The sequence below is a fragment of the Maniola jurtina genome, chromosome 3 (genome assembly GCF_905333055.1).
Source record: "Maniola jurtina chromosome 3, ilManJurt1.1, whole genome shotgun sequence".
In the NCBI taxonomy this organism is placed as follows: Eukaryota; Metazoa; Arthropoda; class Insecta; order Lepidoptera; family Nymphalidae; genus Maniola; species Maniola jurtina.
Genome location: NC_060031.1, coordinates 7,529,254 through 7,556,950, shown reverse-complemented (window position 1 = coordinate 7,556,950; position 27,697 = coordinate 7,529,254). Strand labels below are relative to the sequence as shown.

The 27,697-nt window shown below is 35.4% G+C and overlaps 2 protein-coding genes and 1 long non-coding RNA gene across 10 annotated transcripts in view; 2 read left to right on the top strand and 1 right to left on the bottom strand.

The window, feature by feature from the left end:
• Positions 1–16,856, top strand: part of LOC123880827 (phosphatase and actin regulator 4) — a 72,638-nt gene extending 55,782 nt beyond the window's left edge. For 5 of the 7 annotated variants that reach the window (XM_045929158.1, XM_045929164.1, XM_045929165.1 and 2 more), the window contains 6 exons: positions 1,377–1,409; positions 4,394–4,573; positions 6,616–6,743; positions 7,270–7,409; positions 12,031–12,167; positions 12,842–16,856. In XM_045929158.1, coding sequence (XP_045785114.1) covers positions 1,377–1,409; positions 4,394–4,573; positions 6,616–6,743; positions 7,270–7,409; positions 12,031–12,167; positions 12,842–12,857 — 634 coding nt within the window. In that variant the 3' untranslated portion in view covers positions 12,858–16,856. The remainder of the gene's footprint in view (positions 1–1,376; positions 1,410–4,393; positions 4,574–6,615; positions 6,744–7,269; positions 7,410–12,030; positions 12,168–12,841) is intronic. The other 2 variants (XM_045929161.1, XM_045929159.1) reach the window with 2 other exon arrangements.
• Positions 118–21,760, bottom strand: LOC123880840. Its single transcript, XR_006799357.1, has 3 exons — positions 21,741–21,760; positions 20,607–20,609; positions 118–180 (listed from the first exon to the last, which is right to left on the bottom strand). It is a non-coding gene; the product is annotated as an uncharacterized LOC123880840 (long non-coding RNA).
• The window catches only part of LOC123880824 (atrial natriuretic peptide-converting enzyme), a 29,963-nt gene continuing 19,734 nt past the window's right edge, over positions 17,469–27,697 (top strand). For both annotated transcript variants that reach the window (XM_045929155.1, XM_045929154.1), the window contains exon 1: positions 17,469–17,741. In XM_045929155.1, coding sequence (XP_045785111.1) covers positions 17,676–17,741 — 66 coding nt within the window. In that variant the 5' untranslated portion in view covers positions 17,469–17,675. The remainder of the gene's footprint in view (positions 17,742–27,697) is intronic.

Genomic DNA, 27,697 nt, shown 5'->3' with positions numbered 1-27,697 from the left:
AACAGGGTGTAGTGCCAATAAGTGTGAAATGAAACAATCAAACTGATTTCATTTTGTTGAGTTTACATTATTTTTTTATAATCATCCCGCAAAAATATCTGAATGCCAATTTTTTATTGCTGTCACTTTTGGCAACCACATTATGCTGTTGCCAAAAAGTGACAGCGTTACAAAATTTAACTTGGCTTTGTGCAAGTGGACCTTAATCCTTGGTCAAAAGCAATTATTGAGTACGTCTTTAATTTGGCCTATTTTGATGCAACAAATAACAACGCAACATTTACGATTGTACACGAGACTTGTGCAAAATCACATTTGTAATTTAAATGAATAAGCCAATTGTATTGCACGCTCATGTGGGCTAAAAAATTGCGCGTTGCAATAGAAGAGATGTTGCATACAATATATACAATGATTTAGTACCTACCTAAAATTAGAATAGAATATATCTCAAGTATTCTATTGAAATTAGTATCTGTTTGTTAATTGTAGTGCGTAAATTTTGATAAAAGCCTCACCATATTTGCTTTATGTATCAATTGTCATATCAAAATTACACTTAAGGGTGATTACGCACTGCTTAATCACTGCATCAACCGTCAAAACGGACGTATAACATAGATATGTCAAAGACGTCCACTGAAAGGCTTGGATTTGTATCAGAGATTGGATTGGTGCGCAAGCAACATCCGAGTTCGGTCCGAGTTTTTTTATATCCGTATTTTTACAGACACGGATCGGATGAGTGCGTAAAATCGCTCTTACCGTTCTTACCGTTCTAAATCGTACTTTTGACATGGCAGTATCAGCATAGAGCAAATATGGCGAGTCCTTTCTCATTAAAGCACTATACCAGACTATAAGGGAGCTAAGAGTTTAACAGCTTTTGTTGGTTCAGCGGTTCTCTCGTAATTGCCAAACACATCAATATTATGGCGCATACATGACAAACAAAAGTAGATACCTACATTATCCTAAATGAAAGGGTTCTTTGTACTTCTAAAAATATGCATTCTCCTGAAGCCGAAGAGCGAGAGTCTAGGAGTATGGTCAGTTCCTAAACATCTTCAACAAAGTTAAATCGACCAATCTGATTGACTGTTTGTAAGCTCTATGTTAACAAAATTATAAAGAGTAAGAATACAGGATACATAATGTAGTTTGTAAGCCGTGACCAAAACAAAAGAACATTTTAAGAATATTTTTTTTCATGGTTATTGCTGTAAAGAAAATAGTTCGGAAAGAAAATGTTCAGTATTAGACTTAAAGGGATAAAAGTAAATTGGTCATATAAACCCTTATAAAGCGAAGCCACCACACCCACATTTGGCTGGTATATTGAACTCTGTCTTGTTTCCATCATGCGGTGCGTGCAGGCGGCCGCCGCCCAAGCCGAGGATTCGCATATGGTAACACACCCTCTCGTTATGTCGATGTTGTCGCGCCTCACAGACCTTCCGACGGTCCGCTTCGCCTTCGCCCATGCATCGTGCATTGCACGCTTCCAAATCTCATCTGTCTTCATACATTATATTTATTTATTTACTCGGATTTTTAATTAAAGACCAAAATTCGATATAAAATGTACTTATACGCCGATGAAATATCGCATTAAAGTTTTGTTTACATTAATTACCCAACTGTACCTATCTTAATAGTCGTCTTTAGTAGAATTTTTAATTGAACAAATCATTTTGAAAGGAGTGTATGCCAAATTATTAAATAATGATGTCATATTTAAAGTAATAGTGATGTGATTATTTGTGTTCATTGTGAATGAGTCAATGAACCAGCTCCTATTTCTCCATTTTAGACTGGGCTCACACAATTTTTATACAGAGACATACAGACGTACAAACACTTTATACAATACGTACATAGATTCAGGATATACAACTGTGTTCAACACACAAAGGTTTATCCAAGGTGGAAATCGAACCCATGGCCTATGGTTTCGAAGTCAGTTATCAAGTACTAAACTAAAGAGTCTGTCCATATTAATCTTTACCCCTCTATATCGTACTAAGTCACTAAATTATCTATCTTTTTAAAAAACTGGCAACCTAGAGAATTCTAATTTGCTTTGTTCATATTAAAAATTCCACTATACAGTTTAAATTTTTGGTCGTAAATTGAAATTCGGAGTACATAAGTGGCAACTCACAACACTAACGATCATTGACGTCTGTATGAATACACGCTCCAATAATAATCACTTACACAAACCTTAAATAGAACTTAAATTAGCTTAACTGATAAGACCACACATATATGCAGCAAACGAATACTGCGTACACAAATTGAATTTCATTATTTCTATGTCGTGTTATGAATGATAAATGTTTCCTAGGTTATCTGGCTGTCTAACGCTATTGTTCTATCTCTTCATATCTGTTCTGCATGTTCATGTATTGATCGAACCAAACTCATAAAACGTTTTCGGTTAGTATACAAAGAATGTACTGGTTTAAGAAATTCATATGTATTCATATATTTATATTTTTTGGTTTAGGAAACGAAATCGTGTTGATGATTAATACTTTAACTAATTGCTTAATTTATGAGGACATTATATTCTAGGTACTGTGCGTGCACCATAAATATCATGAGACCTGACCCGGTAACGTTATTTTAATTATTTTTACACTGCTAAAATTTATTTTTGTCGTCCTTTTTAATAACCGGCGCCGTGGTAGACCGAAATATTATAACTGAGCCATGAGTTGCCATGGCGTAATTTTAAAAAAAATATTTTGGAAATTTTATTTTTTTGATTTCTAAAACTGTATAGGATAGCAGCCAAGTATAGGGGAGGTCCAGGTCTGATGTTATTACTTATTGTACACGTATACCTATCTGTTTTATGTAATTATTGTTCTCCCTTGCCCTAACAGGGTCAGTTTATTTGTTAGTTATAGTAGTTGTTGAATAATTAAATGATTCCATTACCTGTTACAATAGTGTACCGGTACAATAAACTGTAACGGTGGCAGGTGTGACTGTCACGCACGTCTGCATTGACGCTTCCAAATGATTTTCAACAAAAATATTTCACTTGGTTTTTCTTTCTCAAACCGATCCCAACTAACTGTTACAAAGTTTCTTTAAATACTGTTTTGCCATTTCGGCGGAGTAGTTCGCTGTAAAAAACTGTATTTAAAATAAACTTTATTTGACAGTTTTTTCAGTTATATTTTATGATGACGTTAGATACATGTTTTAAGAGTTAGGCTAATATTACATTTTATCCGTTAAGTTCAATCTTAGTTCGTAGCAAAATTACACAATTCGCTTTTTTTTAGAACCTATTACTACTTTTCTGCGATAAGTGACTAACTAAATAAGTAAGGCATATATGTATTACACTATACTGAATATTTCATGTTGTGTCGTATGTTTTACAGTTCGATAGTAATTATACCAGGATATGTGGTACACTGGCGCCGATTCTGTTATCATTCGCTAAACTAAATTTAGAGTACATATCTGCATCTTTTTCTTTTTGATATTGCTAAAAAGGGACAGAACATTTTACATTTAAAGACTCTTACACGCTACAAATTAAAACAATAGGCTCGCGACTGGTAGCCAAAGTCACGAGGTTAGACAGCTCTAAATTAAATCTAAAATTGCCAAACTGTGTCTGTCCTTTTCATATTACATTAGTACGAAGAGGATGCGAATGCTCTAAAATTTAGTTGTGCTTAGAATCAGTACCACTGTTATATTAATTTTAGACTTCAAAAGACTTTAGAATTAGTATGTGATACAGTATTCGATATAGTGTAAGTACCTTTTCATCAGAAATGTATAAGAATGCGCATTGAAGAACTCAAAATCGCATTGAATACCAGAATTCTGTTAAGCTAAGCTAAGAAAATTAATCGATTTGCTCACTTCAAATTCTTACACACCTCTGGTAGAAAGATTCTGACGACCGAACACAGGAGCCTCTTTATCCTTATGAGCATCGTAAATATTAAGGCTCACTTGCACAACAACTGTTAAAGTGATTTAGTTACATTTTATAATGTTGTCTCTATAAAGTGACAATCTTAAAAAAACTGCAGTCTAAATCAGTTTAAGAGCCTGTTTCACAATCGCCAGATAAATCATATTTAATGGATAAATTTGAGATTTTGAGAGATCCCAATACAAAAACTCTCATAAAGTCAAATTTATTTGTTAGATAAATCTGGAAATTGTGAAACAGGCTCGTAAGTGTCTTTGTAAGTAAGCTTTAGAGACTTATTTTCGACGTTTTGTCTACATATAAGTGGATGTCAAAAACACACTCAAATTTAAAATGTCTTGAGTACTAAGAAACGGTTCCGTTTTCGAAGGTTAACAATGAATGGTAGATGAGACTGACCAAAACTTGTAACTCGTACAGCAGCCGACCGGTGCGCGTCGGTAACGCGCTGGAGAACAAGGAAAACGCGCGGCCCTGGGAGGGCGAGTTCCGCGAGGAATGCGCTAGCGACTCGGAGCGCGTCGCCGCCAAGCTCGCGCGCAAGGAGAGCCTCAACATCAAGCTGGCGCTGCGCCCCGACCGCCAGGAGCTCATCAACAGGTAATCCTACAAATATTATAAACGCGAAAGTTTGTATGTATGAATGGATGGATGTATGGATGTTTGTTACTCTTTCATGCAAAAACTATTGGACGGATTTGGCTGAAATTTGGAATGGAGATAGATTATACCCTTGATTAACACATAGGCTAATTTTTACCCCGGAAAAGCAATAAGTTCCCACGGGATTTGTAATAAACTATATCTACGGGAACTAAGTCGCAGGCATCAGCTAGTAAATAATAATACTACATTACTGTCCAAGCCTGAAATAAAGTAAGTATACGAGTAAGATTGGAAGGACAGGGTGAAGCTGAGTACTTTTAAACTAGACGAAGTCATTAATTGCTATTTCGGGCGAACTTGTGTGAGTACTTTTCTCTCAAAGTCAAAAAAAAAGTCACACTGGAGTCTGTCCCGACTCGCGATGAAATACCATGATCATGTCAAACTATCGCCGGCTCACTGAACATAGATCTCCTCTTAGAATTAAAAGAGTTTAGGCGACAGTTCATTACGCAGGTCAAGTGCGTATTGGCAGACTTCATACATCTTTGAGAACTTACTGGAGAACTCAGGTATGGAGATTTCTTCACGATGTTTCCCTTCAGAGTACCAGGTACTAATAACTGCACAATCATATCAAAGATATTCAAAACAAGGAAGGTTATGCATTGTTTTCGGAGATTTAGGGGCAATAGAGCCAAGGTACTGCGTTTTTCTTGATAACAACTCAAACTAATCTTTATTTACTTAGGTTTAAATGTCGTGTGGCGCATAAATTACGTTTCTATGCGGCACGTGCCGATACTCTGAATCGTTTGGCGGCAAGGTTGTACCGGTAGAGAGGTAACTAGCCATGGCCGAAGCTTCTCACCAGACCAAACTAAAGCAGAAAAATTTCCAAATTGCCCTGTCGGGAATCTAACCCAGGACCTCCCACTTACGAGACCACAACTCTCACCATTGCGCCAGGGAGATCGTCAAAATACTATATAGCATGATAGTAACATTGAGTTACCTAATAGTAGTAGGAAGTACCTTGAATGTTGCCAATATAATCAAACGTTTCGGCACTGTGCCAACTTTGGCACTACCTACGTGTCTCTAGAATATTTCAGTATTTACAATTAGTTTTGTTTACGCGAAATTATTCCAAAACTTAATGAATCATATCCCTTGAACAGTATTGAAATTATTTTTAATAGGGGAAAATTGATCGAGACATTTAGTTTACACTCATGAACAACAGAATTAGTCAAAACGTTTCCTACAAAAGTTAACTATGGATCAAAGTTCAATATTTTGCCACCTAGTATTCCAGTGACGACGTATTAAACCTGCTAACATCTATTTACTTTTTTCTAGATTGCACAACAAAAAAATTAAAGTCTCGTTGAGTGTTTTAATCGATCTTAATGTCTCTGTATCAGTACACAACAGTCAACACACGCAAACCTGTAGATGTGTATCGCTATACAGCTCAGTTTGTGTGAGTTCTATTGCCAACTAATACGACCGCCTGGGAGTTTTATTTTAGTTGGTGAAGTGACCGATTTATATCTTCCTATTTCCTATTGATAAATAATAATAATAATTGATGAACAGTGCCATAGTCATACTCGTCGTCCTATTATTAAATAATTTTATAAAACATTTAGTGAAGTAGTTGTAACGTGGACAAAATGAATAATTAGTGTTATTACTTCCTTAATATCAATCGGCTTAGTTGTTGCTAACCTTCCTCATCCGATAAGTGACCTCTGTTAATCAATTAAAATCTAGACTAGATTACGAATCTTGGGATTAAGTCAAGAGTTTAATATGTTAATCGGGTATTATGAATACGCTTTCGGCATCACACAAGCGTTGGCAAATTTTATGTCAGCGTCCTGTTGCCAGTGCTCGCGTACAAGTGGGCCGAATGTATTTTATCATCAGTATTTTGAGGCGGATTGGGGAGAAAGTCTTGTGAGTGGCTGCTTCGGGCCGATGACGTGTTGAGGCTCGACAGAGAGCGCTAAGCGTTGCGTGGTGTGCAGGAACATCCTGGTGGTGCAGAGCGAGCACGAGCGGCAGGAGTCGTGGGAGGCGATCGGGGCGCGGCTCATCCGGCGGCTGTCTATGCGGCCCACGGCTGAGGAGCTCGTCGAGAGAAATATCCTTAAAAGTAAGTTTTTTGTATTCACCATCAAAATTGTGTTGCATTCAAATTAACCTCACTAAGTTGCAGAAATGGACATAAAAATATGCTGGAAGACGTACTCGTATACCATACAAAATGACAGTTATTTTCTGTGCCGATTTGAAGCGCCCCACCGAGCGTAGTGAGATTTAAAGTTGGCACTTTAAGTCAAATTGTTTTCGTGTTGACACTATAGATTTCTCATCACCGACATTTTTGAGTAGCTACGCTCACATGACGCTCACTGGTGCTATCAGCGCCAGAACGGCGAAAATGAAGTTGCTTCAAAAATAGTAGGCAATCGCAGATCCAGCGTATATTAGTATGTAGTAGAGGTCAGTGAATAGTACACAAATAAGTAACAATACAACTAGTAAAAAATTTGAAACCTTTTTATTAAATTACATAGATGAAATACAGCTCAGCAATTGATTCATTTCCCGCTATTTTTCGTCACGCAAATCAATAGCCGTAACCTGAAAAATAATTCAAACGTATTTTAATTTTACAGGCCAGTCCCCAGCGGAAGAAAAGAAACAAAAAGAGGAAAAGAAACGGTATCTACTACGCAAACTTAGTTTTCGGCCTACGGTCGATGAACTTAAGGAAAAGAAAATTATTAGATTCAGCGACTACATTGAAGTCACACAGGTATGACATTAAAATTTTTACAGTCTACAAATTTTGATACGACTTTTAGGGGAATTTGTCACTTAAGTTTAATTTATGACATTTGGTTCATCAGTCGTCACCCGAAATCTTATGCCTATTGACTTCGATTAATTTGGATTTTGGACTAACGAAGGAACGTAAATGAACGATGTTTACGCCTTCATGGCTCGGGATAAATTCAAATTCAAATTCAAATTCAAAATGTTTTTATTCAATTAGACTTTTACAAGTTCTTTCGAATCGTCAAAAGCATCTACCACTGGTTCGGAATGCCTTTCCTACCGAGAAGAACCAGCAAGAAACTCGGCGGTTGCTCTTTTCAAAGATTTGATATTATGCCATGTATAAAAGCAATTGAAGTCCTGCGCATTGCTGGAGCGAATCGAAGTTCAAATCCACGCTTTTTTATCATTTACATAATCTTCGATAGTATAATATGCTTTTCTCAAGAGCATATTTTTAATAGATTTTTTGAACCTGTGTAAAGGCAAGTCCAAAATTGACTGAGGAATTTTGTTATAGAAGATTATACCCATTCCCACAAATGACTTTTGGACCTTCCTGAGACGGAGCGTAGGAGTCGCAAGCCTGTTACGGTGTCTAGTCAGCCTGTTGTGTAGATCGCCAACCTTCTTGTAACTAAGAATATTTTGTCTTACAAAAATTATGTTGTTGTAAATATATTGAGAGGCTACGGTAAGGATACCTATTTCCTTAAATTTTTCTCGAAGTGAATCGCGTGGTTTTAAGTTATAAATTGCGTGTATTGCCCTTTTTTGTAATACAAAAATTCTCCCAATATCTGCCGCTCTACCCCATATTAAGATTCCATAAGACATAATACTATGAAAATAAGCAAAATATACTATCTTTGCGGTCTCCACGTCAGTTAATTGTCGAATCTTTCTAACCGCGTAAGCAGCAGAGCTTAGTTTGCCAGCAAGAGTTGATATATGGGTGCCCCATTGCAGCTTCGCATCTAAGGTTATCCCCAAAAATGTAGTAGTCTCTTCTATTTTCAAAATATCATTATTTATCATTAAATTAATGTTACTTGTGTTCTTGGTATTGGGCAGTGCGAATTCAATACACTTAGTTTTTTTTGCATTTAAAAGTAGATTATTTACAGTAAACCAGTGAGTTACCTGAGATATGGCACCATTTATATCGTCAAAATTGTCCTTATTTCTATCGACTTTAAAAATCAAAGACGTATCGTCAGCAAATAGTACGATATCGCAAATATTTTGGACTACATATGGTAAATCGTTTATGTATACTAAGAACATGAAAGGACCTAGAATAGAGCCTTGAGGAACACCCATTATTGAGGCTGATCCGGATGACTTCACATCATTCACACATACTGTTTGAATACGATCACTAAGATAGGACGCAATGAGACCAAGCGCAGTGTCTTTGATTCCATAGTGGCTCAATTTAACTAAAAGAGTCTCGTGCTCAACGCAATCAAATGCCTTGGATAAATCACAGAAAATACCAATGGCATTCTGTGACCCCTCCCACGCATTGAATATATGCTTTAACAGCATTGCGGCCGCGTCGGTTGTTGATCGACCTTTAGTGAAGCCATACTGATCAGAATGGAGTAGCTTATTTAAATTGAAATGCTGAAGCAGTTGGTTGAGCATGATTTTCTCAAATATCTTGCTCAGTGTTGGCAAAATTGAAATTGGCCTGTAATTGTTTGGGTCACTTTTGCTACCCGATTTAAAAAGAGGTATCAATTTACTACATTTCATGAGATCTGGAAAAGCGCCTGTATCCACAGACTCATTAAAAATTAAGGCTAGATATGGCGCAATAATATCAATAATATTGTTAATTATTTTTACTGATATTCCCCACAGATCTCCGGTTTTTTTGCTTTGTAAAGATTTGAACACTTTAACAATGTCATATGGAGTAACGTATTCAAACCTAAACAACACACCGCATTCAGTGACATTGGCCCTGAGAAGATCATAGGCTTCTGTTGGTGAAGAGCTAAGGGAACTAGTAGTGATGACTGGAATGTTCTGGAAAAAATTCTCAAATGTATTTGCAATTTCAATATTGGAGTCAATAATACGGTTATTAATTTTTAGCTCCAATTTATTGTTATGCACTTTTTGTTTCCCAGTTTCATCCGTGATGATATCCCAAGCTGCTTTAATTTTATTATCAGAATTAATAATTTTTTGCTTTATGCAGAGTGACTTTGCTTGTATGCAAACCTTTTTGAATAATTTTGAATAATTTTTTACATATTCAACAAATGTGGGAGTGTAGTTATATTGTTTTTCTGCATACAAGTCGAACAACTTATTTCTACTTTTATAGATGCCAACAGTAGCCCAGTCACTAAATTTAAGATTTTTAAACAGTTTTTTTTCTACAATTTTAAAGGTAGAATTAAATTGAGAGTTTATGAGATCAAAAAAAGCATTATAGTGTTCATCCGGACCACCCTGAGTAAAGTCAAGTTTAGGTAAAGCAGTTAAAACCTTTAGTTTGAACTGCTTTACCTTTTTAGTGGTTACTGGCCTATACTTTATTAACTTTGTTATGTCTTGATTATCACTGGGAACAGATATCATTTGTCCACAGTGATCGGATCTTAGATTCGTCATGATCGATTTTGCGACAATCTTACAGTCACAGAAAATGTTATCTATACAAGTGGCTGAATTTGCAGTTATCCGTGTTGGTTCATTGAAAATTTTCTGTAAATTAAAGCTTTTAAATAAATTGAGTAATCTGTCAGTAAAAGAAGTGTGAAGCAAAATATCAATATTGAAGTCTCCACAAACTAATATCTTTTTTGATGACCTACATATCCGCCTCAAGGCCTCTTCCATAACGTCCTCAAACAGAACAAAGTCACCTGAGGGGGGTCGGTACACGCAGACGACAATATAGCGCTCCAGCTCAACACAGGACAGCTCAATAGTGCGTTCCAATGAAAGATTAACAATGTCTTTCCGTTCTTTATAATTGATATTGTTGCGGGTTAATATTAAAGACCCTCCGCGTATAGCTTTCTTTCTAGAGAACGCACTTGACAATTGATAATGTTTTAAATTTACTATTAATTGATAACTATTGAGCCAATGCTCAGTGAGGCATAAGATGTCAATATCAAATTTTTTAATAAATAGTTCTATCTCATGTTCCTTGCCAGATAAGCCCTGAATATTTTGGTGTACAAGATTGATTTTACATAGCTTATCTGTTGTCGCACTACTTAGTTTAAAATCTTATTACTGTTTACAGTAGTGTCCATGCAACTATTTGTATCCAAACTATTATAATAGTTTGTATCCAACGTAAAAAAACTGGAATTAGTAGTATTACTAATTAGGTCTATATTATTAGTACAACATGTACCGTTTTCAAAAGAACTCAAGCTAAAAATAGCTGTGTCTTGTATATTACAAGCTACCAAGGTAGCTATTTGTTTCTTATAACTAAGGGGCAAGTACATTGTATCCTTTGTCAGTGAAAATTTTTTTATAAAATTATTCGTGTCTATTATGTGAATATAATCCCTATGGCCAAAACTTAAATTATTAATAAGCATGTTGAGTTTATAGACATACCTATTTTGTGCTGGGGTTAAAGTGCAAGAGTAAGGAAAAGTGCACAATATGAATTTACAACCCGTATTTTCTTGTAGGTCCAATAGGTATGCAAAACTTCTTAAAATTTGTTTTTTTGTTATTTGCATGCTGTCACCTATCAACAAGACAACTGTACTATATTTATCTAAACAGCAGCCTTTTACATTTTCAATTATATATTCATATGGTGCCCCTGGGTTACATATGTTGATCACTGTTTGATGTAATTTATTACTTATTAAATGACCAAAGTCTTTTCCCAATCCATCTGAAACAACAAATGTTTTCCGCTGAGGGCAATGTAACGAGGAACCATTGTTTTCACAGCCTTTTTGTTGTCCTATACACTGACTGTCCACTGGCATTTCGTCCGGAACCTTATTTGAGCACTCACATCTATTAATCAGAGAGTCAAGACGATCTATATTATAATTACTTAAGGCTAACAGCTCATCAGCGGCCAGTATATGCTCACCGACCTGTTTCTGTGACAGCTCGTACTGGGAAGTAACTGTTTTCAAGGAGTTTTCCAGTTTTAGAATCTCCTCATTAAATATAGAAATAAAATATAAAATTTAAAATAATAAAATATATAAAAATAAATATAAAAATTAAATATATACAATAAGTTCTAGTTCAAACTAGCCCGAGTTGCATAACGATCTACCATTATACTAAACAGGCTGTTATTCTGAAGCGGTCACTTGGTAAAGCGAAAAGCGTCGTCGATTTTAAATAAAATTAAAACTGAGTTTAAGTTTTCATAACAAAATCTCATATACGATATTTACGACATAATATGTACCCGCACTTTTTCTCGTTAGTGATTTTATTGGAGAAATTGATGGATATTATCATAAAAAACACGCGATTTTTTTTTAAATTTTAACGGAATTGAAAATTTAATACCACGCTGACGAAGACGCAGGCATTAGTATAGATTGGTTTATACTTTATAGGCAAGACTTTGTTTGCAGGCGCACGACTACGACCGGCGCGCGGACAAGCCGTGGACCCGGCTGACGCCGCGCGACAAGGCCGCCATCCGCCGCGAGCTCAACGAGTTCAAGAGCTCCGAGATGGCGGTGCACGAGGACAGCAAGCACCTCACCAGGTAGGTCTCAGGAACTGCTTGTAGGGACACAACTACGACCGGCACGCGGACAAGCCGTGGACCGACTTCAAAAACCACTACTAAGTAAACAAACAATTTTTGTTTCTAATTTCTACATGTACGTTGAAGTCGCGTCAATTTCTAGTTCTATCAAACCGTAGTATGTACCAGAAAAGTTATAGGATTTAAATACCTGGATTGGGTTCAGTCTGGATTCTTCCGTTGTCGTATTTCTTCCTTAATAAAACTCAAGTGAATGTCCCTTAACCTTCTCTGAAATCTCTTCTTAACACATTTTATTTCAAGCTGCGTTTTAGTAGCAGTAGAAGTAGTAGACGACAAACTTCCCGAATTTGCCAGAATTCCTTAGAATTACGTATTTAAATAATGTTATAACAAAATGTTCTACTATGTTCTGAAATTCCAGATGTTCCAAAATTTTGTAGAAATTAGTACAATGTTTCTGAATGTTCTCTAAAATTCCATATACAAGGAGTGACTGGCCTGTTAACTTAAGGCTCAAACCATATATGGCTGGGTATAGAAACTTAAGATTTTGCATGCAGGCTATCTCTATAACGTAGACTCTGCTAAGAAAGCGTTTTCAAAAATTTCCCCTGAGCTAAGCTGGGGCGTACCAGCTTGTTGTTTTAATGCACAATGTGTGTGTGCAGGTTCCATCGACCATGACGGCTGTGCCTTAGCCCCGGAGCGAGGAGCGCGCGGCGCCGCGGCTGAGCGGAGCCGAGCGCCGTCACCTGTGATTTAACGTATTTATATTGACTTCTTCCGGCCCTCGGAAGATTTGTATGCAATAACTTACCAGAACGCAGCGGTAAAGTGTTGATTATTCTAAACTCACGTTTGACTGCCGTTTCGGAGTTACGACTTGTGAACGCGAACCGTGTGTGCAATCTTGTTTTAATATTTTACCCACTGTCATTTTAGTATATTTTTTCGAGTACAATTTTATTGTGGTTATCGTAACGATTTATATTTAGTTGACGTATCCTAAGCGTACCTATACATTCTTTGAATTGACCTTCGAGAAAGGTTAGTGATACTGATTATTGTGGTCGAGATTGAGTTTATGAAGCTCGGTGAGAATTAAGAGTTATTTTGAAATGTGAAACGTATCCCGTTTAGAAATTATGTAGATTGTGATTTTTTTTTAAATCGCTAGCCTTAATCTTGTAGTCGTTAAGCTATATTTTGTCGTATTTATTTGTTGCAGTTGTTCTTGGTCACAATTTGTATTTTATACTTTGAATTTTATCGGTATGTAGCGGTTATAGAAAGCGAGCTTCTATTTCTTGTTAAATTAATTAGGTATTATAAAAACGCAATCTTTGATAGCTGAAAGTACATTTTATTATGTATATCATTTTAAAATTTTAATGCTATGTTCACTTAGACATTTCGCTTCCTTGTGCTGAGATACTGCCACAGATTTTCATATATGTTTCTAGAGTACTTTTGTAGTAGTTTGGGATTTGGTGAGGTTGAATTAATAAAGAATTTTGAATTTAATCGAAGAACTTGGTATGATTGCCTCCGTGCAACACGTTCGCACTCTTGGCAGGATAGTTAAAGAAACAATATTTTATTTCTATGTGGTAAAATTCTCATAAAATATTTTTTATGTTTTATACTAAATAGAAACTAACACTCCACAAGTTACACTTCACTATGATAACATATTCCTATTTTATTAGCACTAAAATTAACCTAACCTGAATAACTTAAATTTTTATAAAAAGTTGTTAAAAGGATATAAATACTTAGTTAAGGCAAGTACATTACACATTGGCTTATTTCGGTAGTTTATAAAAGCCTCGATAAAATACAATAGTTCGTTGTTTGATTGTGAAAATTAATTTCAGAATGGGAAATAAATCTGGATATATAATATAATATTATTATAAATATTTAAAAAGCTGTTAGGAAATTAACAGATTCGGATTCATCATTAGTACAGGGAGATTGTAATTTAAATTATTATATTTCTATTAAGTTATTATGATACGGTAATCGAGTTGGCCAATACTATCAATCCACATCCACACTGCCAATTTACCCTAACAGGTGGCACTTAAGCGAACCGGCCCAGCCAGCCATAGAGGTAGTATAATATCATCTACGGAACCGGCTTTACATACTAAGCAGCTGTTAATTTTACGAGTTCCAACTTCCAGGTATCAAAAACCCAAAAATAATTCACGATGCAATCGAATATTGTATCGATATCAAAGCAAAGCTAGCAAACAAACAAAACAAACAATGTTGATTTTGACCCTGGCCGCCCCTCTTTTGAGATCAGTTTTGCCTGTGGAGCCCCATTGTACAGTTTTTGTACCTTTTATTTACAACTAGCTATTGCCCACGACTTCTTCCGCGGTACAATGCAATTTATAGCGCTTGTTACTTCTGGATAAAGTAGCTTCCTAATGGTGAAAGAGTTATTAAAATCGGTCCAATAGTTTCAGAGTTTAACGATTACAAACAACCAAACAAACAAACACAAATCTTTGTCTGTATAATATTAAGTACTTATAGACAATGCTGGTACCGTTACCAGGATTGTCTATAAGTACTTAATATTATACCTTGCCTATTTTTGAAGCACGCTCGTAGGTGTTCAGGGTACGTAAACCCTGCACCGAGATCTATGTACGCATAATGTGTCACACACAAGCGTACAAGTTTGTATTCATTTTTTTAGATATAACTGCATAGATAAAGGTGTCTAATATCTGAAGTTTTACAATATCTTTGATTTTCAAATATTTCAACCCATAGTAACTACGAATATAATGTCGTGCAATTAGTGGGGAAGATTATTAAATTGATCTGTTATTTTTTTTCTGTTAATCTGAGTAAGTACGACCGATACAACAAGTGTACGCTCACTGAAATTTGCATAGTATTATTGTACCTGCTCCTAAAAAAAATATTTACTCATCTTGGTCGTGGATTGGTCAAGATATGATGATAATATAGGAATGTAAGGAAGTGAGCCGCTCGATTATCGGATATCAGACGCGTTGAGCAGAGTGCAGCCTGTGCGGAACGATCAACCTCGGCGGGAACAACTTGTTAACTCTTGTCGCTCTAGCCTAGGACTAGTGTAAGTAATTCAAAATTGAACGAAGTATCACGTTAACGTTTAAATGTAAATTAAAGAACTGTAGCTGTTTATAATTAATTATAAAGCCTTTGAGATTACTTCGATTGTTTTGTATATGATACATTTCTTATTTATGGTTAAAATTACAAATTATTATTATCCTAGTATATACAGCAATAATACTGCTGAGTTCTTTGGTTTCGATTGTGATGAGGGGTTAACACTTTAACAATAATATAATTAATTACATGCTAAAATATAATTAATAGTTAGGATGCATTTTGTTCTGTTCAGTAGCGGTGCCATTAGATACGTTTTCGAAATTTATGAATGTAACAGAAGAAGGTATTTATAATTCATTCTTCTCGACTTGCTCAGCGACGTAAGTATCGAACGACTTCGTTGGAACTAATTGTATTGTGTGAATTGCGACGCTTGAGATTTTGGGGGTTTAATAATAAAATAAATATTTATTAAGTACCTAATATAAGTTTATGATCACAATTTGTATCCAATACGTTTTAACACTGTAAAGATTTACACGATGGTTACTCGTGAGACCATTCCATTTTTTAGGATAAAGTGGAAGCCAAAATGACGACTTATTTTTCTAAACGATTTTGTTAGATTGCAAATTAAACGTGTATAGAAAATGTAGATGTTTATCAATATTGTAATCATAAGACATTCAGATTTCCAAAGATCTAAAGCTCAACTAAATTCTTTTAGCTAGCTAACGTCGCGCCATCTTTTTAATATGAAACTATGTATAATGTATGCAAAATTAACTTGAGTTTATTACGAAGATTTAGTCAAATGTAGTAAAACTTATGAAATAGATTGCAATGGCATAATTTTATCTGACGTCACTTAGTATGTACATACTTAATTACCATAAAATGTGATAAGACTTTATTATGTTGTAGTGTTTTATAATTATTTAAGTACCTACACTAAACTTTCATTTGTATAAATTTCTACGAGTTTAAAAAAATGTCGAATGGTGCTGTCTTAAAGCAACATATTTTTTTCTGTACATTTGTGATTCACGGTAGTGTTATATTTTGTATAACGTTATCTATATAGCAATTCATGCATAAACATGTCCTTTAAACATTATTTTTATTGCAAAATAAATACCTACATTAATTAACGAAATTTTAAACAGTTTCTACTCATTTCTATTATTATCAAATTTTTTAAATTTTGTAAAAATAAACACTACTAGATCGTTATTTATTTTACTGAAGCTACATGTTATTACAAAAAGAGTTCATCGATAGATATATAATCTTTCGATCGTATTTGTATATAATTTAAATACGATGTAAATTATGGAATCTCCTTTATTTCCATTTTAATCAGGCGTTTCCTTATGTGCTATTACTTACACCAATTACACTGTTCAGTAATCGGTTTAATTTTGCTTTTAACTGGAATTATTCTGTAAAATATTATTAATGACACGTTGTAATAGTAAGTATATAATGATAGCCATAAAATATTTGTTTTATATAACATAAGTTTGTAAATACTATGATTATACATTAAGTTTTATACTCTATTGTTTTTTATTTATCTCTTAACACTAAAGTTAAATAATGGGGGATCCAAGCCAAGATAATAACAGGTTTTTGAATAAGAACCTACCTTCGAAATAAAAAATGCATCCTGTAATTTACATATCACGATGCTTATTATTATGCAAAACAGCTATCATTATTGATTGGTAAACCACCCAATAACAAAAGCATTGTCCTTGATGAAACATCTCGTACTGTGCAATCTGTAGATATCGTAAAAATAAAGACTTATGGTAGTGAAAGTTTAATCGAATTCCGTACTGGAAGATATTTAGAAAATCTCTAAATGAAGCGGTGCGGTTTTGCGTTGTCTACAATCTACGTACTTAAAATATTACGTGGGTGTTAGAGTCTAGCGAAAGAAACGTCTTTATAAGGTCACCATGAAATGAGAAAATGGAAGTGTTACTCGTTGCAAGTTTCTATAAAAGTAATTGAGTTTCCATAAAGGCTTTTGACCCGCACCGCAGAGGCTGTGGAGACTTTCGATAGCGCGAAACTTATGGTTTGTATAGAAGTCTGTGGCTGGGGAGAAAGTTAACTGTAGTGCGTGCCCGTTACCGCGGCCCGACGCCGCGCGCCGCACGCTCACTCCGCGCCGGTGCCGCGTCCGCGCCGCACACTCAGCGCGACTACACCATGTTCACGCTCTGCCTGGCCATCCGGCAAAAAGACAACAGAAAGCGATAGTGTTCCATATAAGTGAAGCTTTGTCTAGTGACCGATCGACAGTGGACTTAACGCCCGAGTTTATAAAGACGCAGTGTTCAGTGCAACGATCTGAATAAGGATATAGCGATGACGTTCTCTGGGAATATGAAAGAGAGTAAGCCGAGAACCGTAAAAGACTCCTGGGAGTCAGAGGTGAGATGTGAAATTTTTATTATATGTATTTAAGTATAGTTTGAACGTTATGTGGTACATAATTAATGTATCTGGCACACACGTGATTCATTGTCGTTATTGAATAGAAAGATCTAAGTATTTATCAATGGGATCTTCTCATTAAGTTGCGAGACAGTTTTTCATAACTCTGCTTAACAATGGTCACTTTCTCTCGGGAAGAAACTTTATGGCTTTATAATGGATAACAGAGAGCAGTAAAACAAGAGATATTTCCTACTTTATACATTCTTACTTTACACAGATGGGTACTGCGTACCTATTACCTGGGTATATATTTAAATAATACGCGTTCGTTATCAACGGTTTGGGCAAAGTTTTGGCGCTTGAATGGTATCTCACTTGATGGTAAGTGATGACACATACAATGATGAAAACACGCTAGTAGGTACCTACCTAAGGATCCTTAGGGCTAGGAAGGAAAAATAATTTAAATATGGTATACCTACCACCTCGCAAACTGTAGCTTTCTTGTACCTAAGTACATGTATTCTATCAAGAACTTTATGCCAGTTATGCAGTTATTAGGTAAGTACCTACATATTTCTTTATCAGTAGGTAGGTATTTCACTTATGTTGGTAAGTATAAACGAAAAAAAAACCGGCCAAGTGCGAGACAGACTCGCGCATCGAGGGTTCCGTACTCGGGTATTTTTTCCGACATTTTGCACGATAAATCGAAAACTATTATGCTTAAAAATAAATAAAAATCTGTTTTAGAATGTACAAGTAAAGCCCTTTCATATATGATACCCCACGTGGTATAGTTTTCTTACTTTGAAAATTAAAACACATTTTAATTATTTTTTCTGTGATGTAACCACAAATTCGCGGTTTTCAGATTTATTCCTGTACTTGTGCTATAAGACCTACCTACCTACCCATGATTCTAGGTCAACGAGAAGTACCCTATAGGTTTCTTGAGAGACACGACGGACAAACAGACAGACAACAAAGTGATCCTATAAGGGTTCCGTTTTTCCTTTTGAGGTACGGAACCCTAAAAATGGATAGATATTTAAGTTTCTAATTGAATTAAATATAGGTAGTCTTACGTATATTTTTACTCAAATAACGAAATAAGTGATTCTTACAAAAACCAATAACAAAACTAATAAGCCAGCGTAATCGATTAAGCGTGCAGAATTCTTGAAAAGTAATGAATATTGAACAGGCATTAGAGTTGTGCAGATCGTGCGGAAAACGGCTTGAGAATTTTTCCACTGTCAAATTAATTGATTAAGGTCTTTATTCATTCGTGTCTTTATTCAATTCGGGGGCATCTTAACTAAAGGGCGCAGGTATAGACAAAAGTGCAGTTTTACCGAACGAAGGAACAAAAATTTTTTTTTTAAATTATATAGACTAGCGCTTGGCTGCAATCAGACCTGCTAGCAACTAGCAAGTGATGATGCAGCCTAAGATGGAGCGCGCTTGCCTAGAAGTTGCCTATTCACTCTTGACTTGAAGGTACCTATATTATAGGTGGAAGGGAAAACTGACGCCGGAAGGGCGTTCCATATCAAATTTGAATACAATCAAAGCTAGCTGCTATATAAGGCTAATATTTGGGGCATAATATCTTTATTTAGGTAAATATTAAATCTAACTTTTTTTCGCTGGAAAATGCTTTTATACGCATCCCCCCAGAAGTAGAGCCCAACTATATTATAGAGCTTAAGTTTCAATCTATTGCAGCTAAGATCGAAAAATGGCATTTTTGCGTATGCTTTCCTTTGTTATGAAGCCGTTAGCAGTTCTCCCTGCTTTGACCCTAAAGTTGATCGCACACTGCTGCAGGAGCCGCACAAAATGCATGTTTCAGTACCAAAACGGACTAACGTCAGCCAAACGATTCAGCCGCATCGGATCATCTCGTGATAAGCGATCAGCTTTACGTATCCGCTCTACATTGCTGCTTTGTGATATCGTATCGGCGCCGCGGCATGGCTTCGTGAGCAGGAAACTTAAAACTTAGATCAACTTGTGACTGAATGTTGCTTGTCCTTGTGTTGCCTCTCACTCGTACAACATGACGACAACTACTAAAGGTAATATAAATAGAGCAAAACAAAATATATTAATAACAACTTATCAAAAGTAAGTGGCACCTTCTTGATAATGAAGTCAGATATAGATACCTTGTGTTGCCATCTTAACTTTTTATAAATCTTAAATTTATATATTAAACTAAAGGTCCTTATTTATTTACCTACGCTTCAAGGAAATTAAATGACCCGTGGCCTTACGGTCAAAGGCGCACCAGGCGCGATATCCAGGAAGAGGCAGGTTCGAAATTCAAATTCATGCCGGTTCTGCAATTTTTGATAAGTATTTAAAATAAATAAGAAATTAATAAAATAAAATTAATCTTTTAAAGCTCATTATTTACGATTAGGTGGAATAATAATAATTATTAACAGTTTTAATTATTATTTTGTTAGCGACATACAAATTATATTACTTATACAATTACATTATAAAATTTTAATCGGTCAATTTAAAATTTAAGAAACACGAATTAGATTTGACGAGGTCATTTTATGTGTTGTTAATTAAGTGCAAAAGATATTTTGGTTCGTGATAGTCTACAAATTAAGACTTCGGCCTCCTATTCCGGGGGCCCGGGGTTCGATCCTAGCACGCACCTCTAACTTTTGGAGTTAGATATGTGCGGGAAACGTGCATGCCTTCATTGATTGTTGTCCACAATGTTCTCAAAAGTGTGTGTGTGAACTGTGTAGTCAGGCAAATCGCTTTTCTCCCTTGTGATTTGGGAGATACTTTATCAGACTAACTTAACTAAAAAGTTCCTAACTTAGGTACCTACTGTACTGTACTGTGGAAGGTACTTATCTGTATAAAGCAAAGACATGTTTATTTTAATAATATAATTATTATAATGCAAATAGATAAAATATCTGGGTAACTATACCTAAGTTGTTTATTAATTTTAAAAGTATACCTACATACTTTAAATATCTAAAACGACATAGTTCCATTCGAACTGACTGCCATTCGTTACTGGCGTCAGAATTTGTCGTATTACAAAAACTGAAACCTATTAGAGCGGAAATGAAATTCTAATGCCTAGTGAATAATACAATTTTATCTCAGGTAGGTACCTATGATAGATTTTGCAAAGACTACTTGACTATTGAAATTGAAATCACTGTTGCCTATAAATAGGCTACCTATATTATCCATTTCAGAACTGAAACATTTTTAAACCCTAGAAATCTTAGAAAAGGCCGTCTGTAGAGTCTGTCGGTAGATACCTAATATGTCGTTATAATTTCGTGAGCGCGGTCGTGAGTGTAATATAAGTAGGATATACCTATGAGGAAAAAAACCGGCTTATAACTTCGTAGATTATTTATACTTAACAGCTGGCGTCTTTAAGCCCTACTTGTTTGGAATCCATCCGTGAAGTCGTCACGCAGCGGTGCTTAGGTACGGTTAATCCTTATTACCAAATTCGATACAATAGTTTCCTGCTCATCCTGTGAACTAAAATCTGTGAAATCAAATAAATAGTCGGGCCTTCTGATACTAAACAAACCTTTTTATTTTACCCACACAGTATAATTTGAATTTAATTAAAAATGATAGATTCTATCCTTTTACCTTTAGGTATCTAATCCATCTAAATATCCAGAAAAACTGGCTGCGCTAAATTGCACATAAATATTATGTAAATTGTAGATTGCATTATTTTAACATCGAAGTACCTAGGCTTGATTCTTGAATCGTAGCTACCGAGTGAATAGTCTTGGTCACGCCACGGCTCAAACCTAGACAAAGCTGTCTCTGCGGGCTTTCAAAGAACCATCAGAAGTAAAATTCCCGAACAACCCAAACTTTTTACATTAAAAAACTGGCCAAGTGCGAATCAGACTCGCGCACCGAGGGTTCCGTACTTGGGTATTTATTCCGTCGTTTTCACGATAAATCAAAAACTATTATGCGTAAAAATAAATAAAAATCTGTTTTAGAATGTACAGATAAAGCCCTTTCATATGATACCCCACTTGGTATAGTTATCTTACTTTGAAAATTTAAACACATTTTAAGTTTTTTTTTTTTTTTGTGATGTAACCACAAATTCAAGGTTTTCGGATTTTTCCTTTACTTGTGCATAAACCTACCTAGCTGCCAAATTTCATGATTCTAGGTCAACGGGAAGTACCTACTCTATAGGTTTTCTTGACAGACACGACAGACAGACATACAACAAAGTGATCCTATAAGGGTTCCGTTTTTCCTTTTGAGGTACGGAACCCTAAAAACACCTGTAACTGGAACCCTTAATGCTGTTAATTCGGTATATCACTCAGTGAGAGTAGACTGATGTGTGTCGTCTTGGGAAGTAACGGCGCCGACCGCCGCGCGCCGCGCCGTGTGATCCGCGATCCGGGTCGCCGCGAGTTCGCTGACCACGACGCGGTCGCGGTGGCTAACTTATTTACGTGTATCTACTACCTACTTGTCTATCAGGCCACCTTTCTTTACACTTTAGTAACTACTTACTTACCTGACTACCTAGCTGTCCCGCGAGTTCATGGATTTAGATCTCGCTAGAATTTCTCAAAATGCCTTTTTAGTGCGGGTCTACGTTATAAAGAGAACCTACATGCACTGGTTTGGGCTGTGCGTTAAGTCCGTCTGTCACGGTTAATACCATATTATGCATGTTACAGTCAGAACTCTAATCTAGTCAAAAGTAGTTTTAATTGCAAAAAAAGTCAGACACAGTACTTTTGACTATAGAGATTGGTCAAAAGTAGTTAAACTAAAAACATCGGCTAATAGTGTTTTTGGTTGAAAAATATCAGTTCAAAATGGTTTTTAGTTTTTGCTCTGAGCCCTCCAAGCTCCACATGCTTACAAAGTTCTTAAATAGCCTATGCCAGATACTCGCTTCATCGTCCCTTCATTCAGCTTCACCTATATTATCTCCTTTTCGCTGCGGAGGTCACCGGTTGACTTTGTTCGCCAACACTTCGACAAAGTACATGGTACCTATTTATTGGGTAAAAAAAGTCGGAAAGTCGAATAACTTAGTCTTTGGAAGATTAAAATTATATTTATAATACTTATATGTATTATATACCAACCTACTCTTAGTAGGTCTTAGGTAGGTAGGTCATATTATTTCGTAACATATTATTATGAATAGTCTTCTGTATTAATTAACTTTAAATACTAATACCTGCATAATACTGAGTAACTAAGATACCAATATATCTACATAAAACAAAAAATTATCAAAATGTTGCATCAAGGTTAATTTTTGAAAGTTCATGGACAACAATAAGAAGCAGCCAATAATAAAATAACCTAAGTATTGTCTCTGCATATTGTCTCCAACACAGGGAGGAGCGATCTGAGACTGATGTTTGGGGTAGCTTTGGGAGATAACAGGTAAAAAAGGTGTAAGAAATCTTACGTCACAGTAGTTTTTAAATTTTCTTCATAATAGTATTAAATCACGTCATGCATTGGGCAACCCCCTGCCAATTTTAGGGGTGTCTGGCAGGGCGGTAAAGTTCAATTTGAGAGAAACCCTTACGTGTGAACTTAAATGAATAAATATCATACTTATTGGTATTATCAACTCTATTTTTAGCAAAGCTTTCAGAATTTCAGCAATGATACTGTATTTTTTTAGTGATTCTCTTAAATTCTTAGTTTTAGATTTAATCATAGTTTGATGCTAATTTAGTATATTAGATCACTTTTAAAAGCCCCTTAAAATCAGATAAAAAGCTCAAACCCGACTACCGCCGATTAGGCATCTAGGGATATAAATAAAGTCGCAAAATATTATTTTCAATTAAAATTATCGCCCCAGTCGCAAAGTTATTCAAGTGTGTTAGTAGCCTAATTACCTAGTCTAGATAAATATAGCTAATATTACAAAATACCTCAGTTTGTCAAGAGCAACCACTCAGATCTAGTTACATCCGTCACTCGGCTTAGGAATAAATAGATACCAAGTCTCTATTAAACTAAACTACCTCCTCACAATAGAGTATTCAGGTGATAACAGGCTTGCTATTGATTATAGCCAACAATTCGTATCAGCTTTTAAGCACTACTTACGTACCACCATATCGTGTTTCATTCATGTATGATTAAGAAAAGTCGCGCAAAGAAATGAATACAGAATCTAATAAAACCCAATTGTCACGTTGTTGCAAGTGATATTTAATTTGACTAAAACGCACATAGGTCCGAAATGTTATCGAACCCCGGACCTCCCAATAGGAGGCCGATGAAATTGTATTGCTTCTAACATTATTTGGATTTCTGTGGTTCTAACGATATCGTGTAGAAACCATAGGGTATAATGCAAAATTGCTATAACCCTTCCAGGTTAGCCCGCTACCATCTTAGACTCCATCATCACTTACCACCAGGTTAGATTGCAGTCAAGGCACAATTCTTACCAATACCAATGTTAGGTCGAGGTGTTTCGGTGTTGGAGAAACAAACACGAAGTTCGATATAAACACCCCGTTTATTTAATGTCTTGTTTACACAGTCACTTGAGTACTCAGATTATACTGCGCGCGGAACCCTAGTGAAGGGTCTATTGAGCCGGAGTCTCTTCTCCAGTCTTTTTGAGGTCCAACCGGCGTGGCAGGCAAAAACAAAAAAAAGGTAGGTATATGTCAATAAAATTCAAAAGAAACACATGATGGAAACACAGCATCCACTGGAAACAAATGGCGCAAGACTGTGGAGTGTGGAAACGCTTTCAAGAGAGCAGCTCTGTCCAGCTGTGGAGTGGACGTAGTAGCTAGGTACATTGACGACGACATGTAGCTGAACTGAGCTTATGTAAATAAAATGTCACTTGAACCGGATGACAGATTATATCAACTTTCACATCCACTCATGAGTGGTACTTCCAGCATCTAATTACTTCTTTAATGCCAGTAATGCGCCTATAATCGTCATTACAGTTACATACAAAATTACACTATAACCTTATCTGTCTTGCCTAATCCAAGCTTCATTATTCACTCGTGACTCCTGCAACTACTTACCTACCTAGTTTCAATTCCAAATTCAATCTATCTGAAATCTATAGTTTGATTCTTAGGCAACGTTTTTTTATTCGGACTTTATAGACAGTCTTTATAAGTGTCCGCCCCATCGTTACGCACTAAATTAACATCAAATTATGATCAAGTAAATATAAAACTAAACCACTTGAGAAAATCACTAACTTTATACACAGTTTCATTGCCGAAACATGATTTCATTTCCAAATTGTACCTACCTGTACATATCAAAAATTATATTATATTCTGGGAGAAGATACAGGTTCGAACACTGCCGGTCCCACAATTTTTGATAATGTATTTAAAAATTATTTAGAAATTTTCTTGAGTGTGGGTACAAAAATATATATAAAAATATATATTTTGTAAAACACTATGATAAAAAAAAATAAGTAAATGATTTATTTCATTTGATTGACTCTACCTCTCTGCGTAGACTTGAGTAGGTAACGTTCTCACAAAACTAAGATAGCATGGCCTCAATATGCAATGATAAGAGGAAATCGCAAGCTTTTAAGGTCACCGAAATGTTGACTTTATTTTTCGAAAGTTGTAAATAGTAAATATATCATTTTTAATTGGGATCTCAAAGTCCCAGTATCAACTGACAAAAAATCGAAAAATTCTGTACGGAAATGGCAAAAAATAACAAGTTGGGTGTTGGAACTTTGTAAAATAACTTAACTGCCCCCTTCAATTTCACTCGAGTCCAACAATGCAGGTTTCAAATTGTGAAATAATTTTTCAAATATGAAAAGCTGCAGTGGTTACCCGGAATGCGAAAACTTACCAAATTCGCACTTTTTCAACATAATATTAGTGAGTATAGATAAATTAGATAGATACCTAGGTAGAGCTTAAAGTAGATTGGTAAGTATAAAATAACTTATTTAGAAAAATCTATTAGTTGGTCTAACGGTCGAGCTTGAAGAGAAAGCTTTTATAAAACGTCACCCAGCATCATTATTGATATATACCTACACTTGAGACTGATATCTAATTTACATAGCAATAATGTATTTAGTTCTGTCAATGACCTTGAAACGACCACTGATCTAGTTAGAGACGCTATTATTTAAAGAGTACAGGTGTACGCTGTGACAATTCAAGCACACTAACGAATGAAAGTGAGGGCGTTCGCATTGTTGATGCTGGAGAGCTCAGAGAAACCGACGAAAAGGCTGAGGCGTGCGCCGCGCCCGACTTTGCAAGTTTGCATTTCGTTCTGCGGAGAGCAAAAACGTGGGGCGATGTAGGTCGCGGCGGCAGGTGCAATTTGCACATGCCTTCTTTGAAGTCTACGTAATACCACTACGTAGCGATTCTTGCACTAATAAAAGCGACTGTGTGTCTGTCTGTCTGCTTAAAGTTTGTCACGGCAAGCATCACCTTTATGGTTCCATAAGAAGTTTTGAGTGAGAGAGATTGATAGTATCGAAGGATTATTTAATATAAGTTTTTATAAATTTTTTTAACAATAATATCAATATATTTAAAAAAGAAATTCATCAACTTTTTTCATCTTCGTAACATTCTTCTTTCATTTTTATTTTTAAATACTGTTCGTAAATATATAAGATTTAATTTCTATGCATATTTGTCATTTAAATACTTAAAATCATGTAGTAAACCATTTTATATTGTAAATATTTTTGTACATTTCTATTAAGCCTTCATTTTAAAAAGTGTTGTGTTTGAGTATATCTTGTGTAATGTATATTTTATTTAGGTATAGTATTGCTGTGTACACCTATTAGGGGTTGTCACTTAGATTAAGATCTTTTGTTTTTATGTTTGGACCATTTTTAGTAACAACCTGTTTTGTGTACCTTTTCAATAAATAAATAAATAAATGCCTTTGTTATAACTAAAACGCTATATTATAGATTTTATGCAAGAAGAGTACCTAAGCTAAACCTGTATCTTCCTACTTTATCTATGTATCAAGTCGGTTTTGGACATTAGGTGACCCTATATCGGGGAAATGAGGACTAAGTGCATCATATTTTATAGAGATTTTTTACGTTAATTGTATTGAACAGAATGACCACCTGGGTGTTATGTTTCTTGTAAACGAGATTACCTACTCTTATTTACGAATCGTTATACGACCTAATTTATATATATATATATATTTATAAATTATATAGACTATATATGAAAAAAAGTGCTCAGTAAGGATCATGTAAAAAAAATAAAAAAACCTTCAAAGTACGAGTAGGTACATAGGAATAAAAAAGCTTTTCATTCAATGTTTTAAATACTTCTGAGTAGGTGTCGTATACCAAGTCACAGCAAAGTTGTTTTTCTGATCTCTATGACCTCTGTGGTTGGCCTTGCGCACACCTTTTAACTCGAACCTGTGTGGTTGTGAGACAGAATTGACTCCAAATTCCATATCGATATTCTCTTTATTCGATGTTTAAAGCTAAATGCCAGCTGTTTATATGAACGCAGTTGTCATGTTTTTGTTACAGCAAAATAGCGTAGCCGTTGTGCAGTAGGCTAGTAGCTACACACAATTTCATGGTGATTTTCGCTATTAGGAACTTTATTACGAAAGATTCCTTGGAGGCACTACGGCTTTATAACAAAGCTTTATTTGGAATTCAAAAAAGAAAATGTTTAAGCACTGCCTATATTGAAATTAATTAATACCTAATAATCGAATAATAATAATCATAATCAATAAGAATAGAATAGAATATTTCTTTATTCGAGGAAATCTCAATCCTATCTGTAACCTATCCATAAGTTACCAACGTTGTCATATTATATAAAAAAAATATGGACTGCTTTTTTTTCATAATGTTGCTAAGTAACTTATCGACACATTGCAGATAG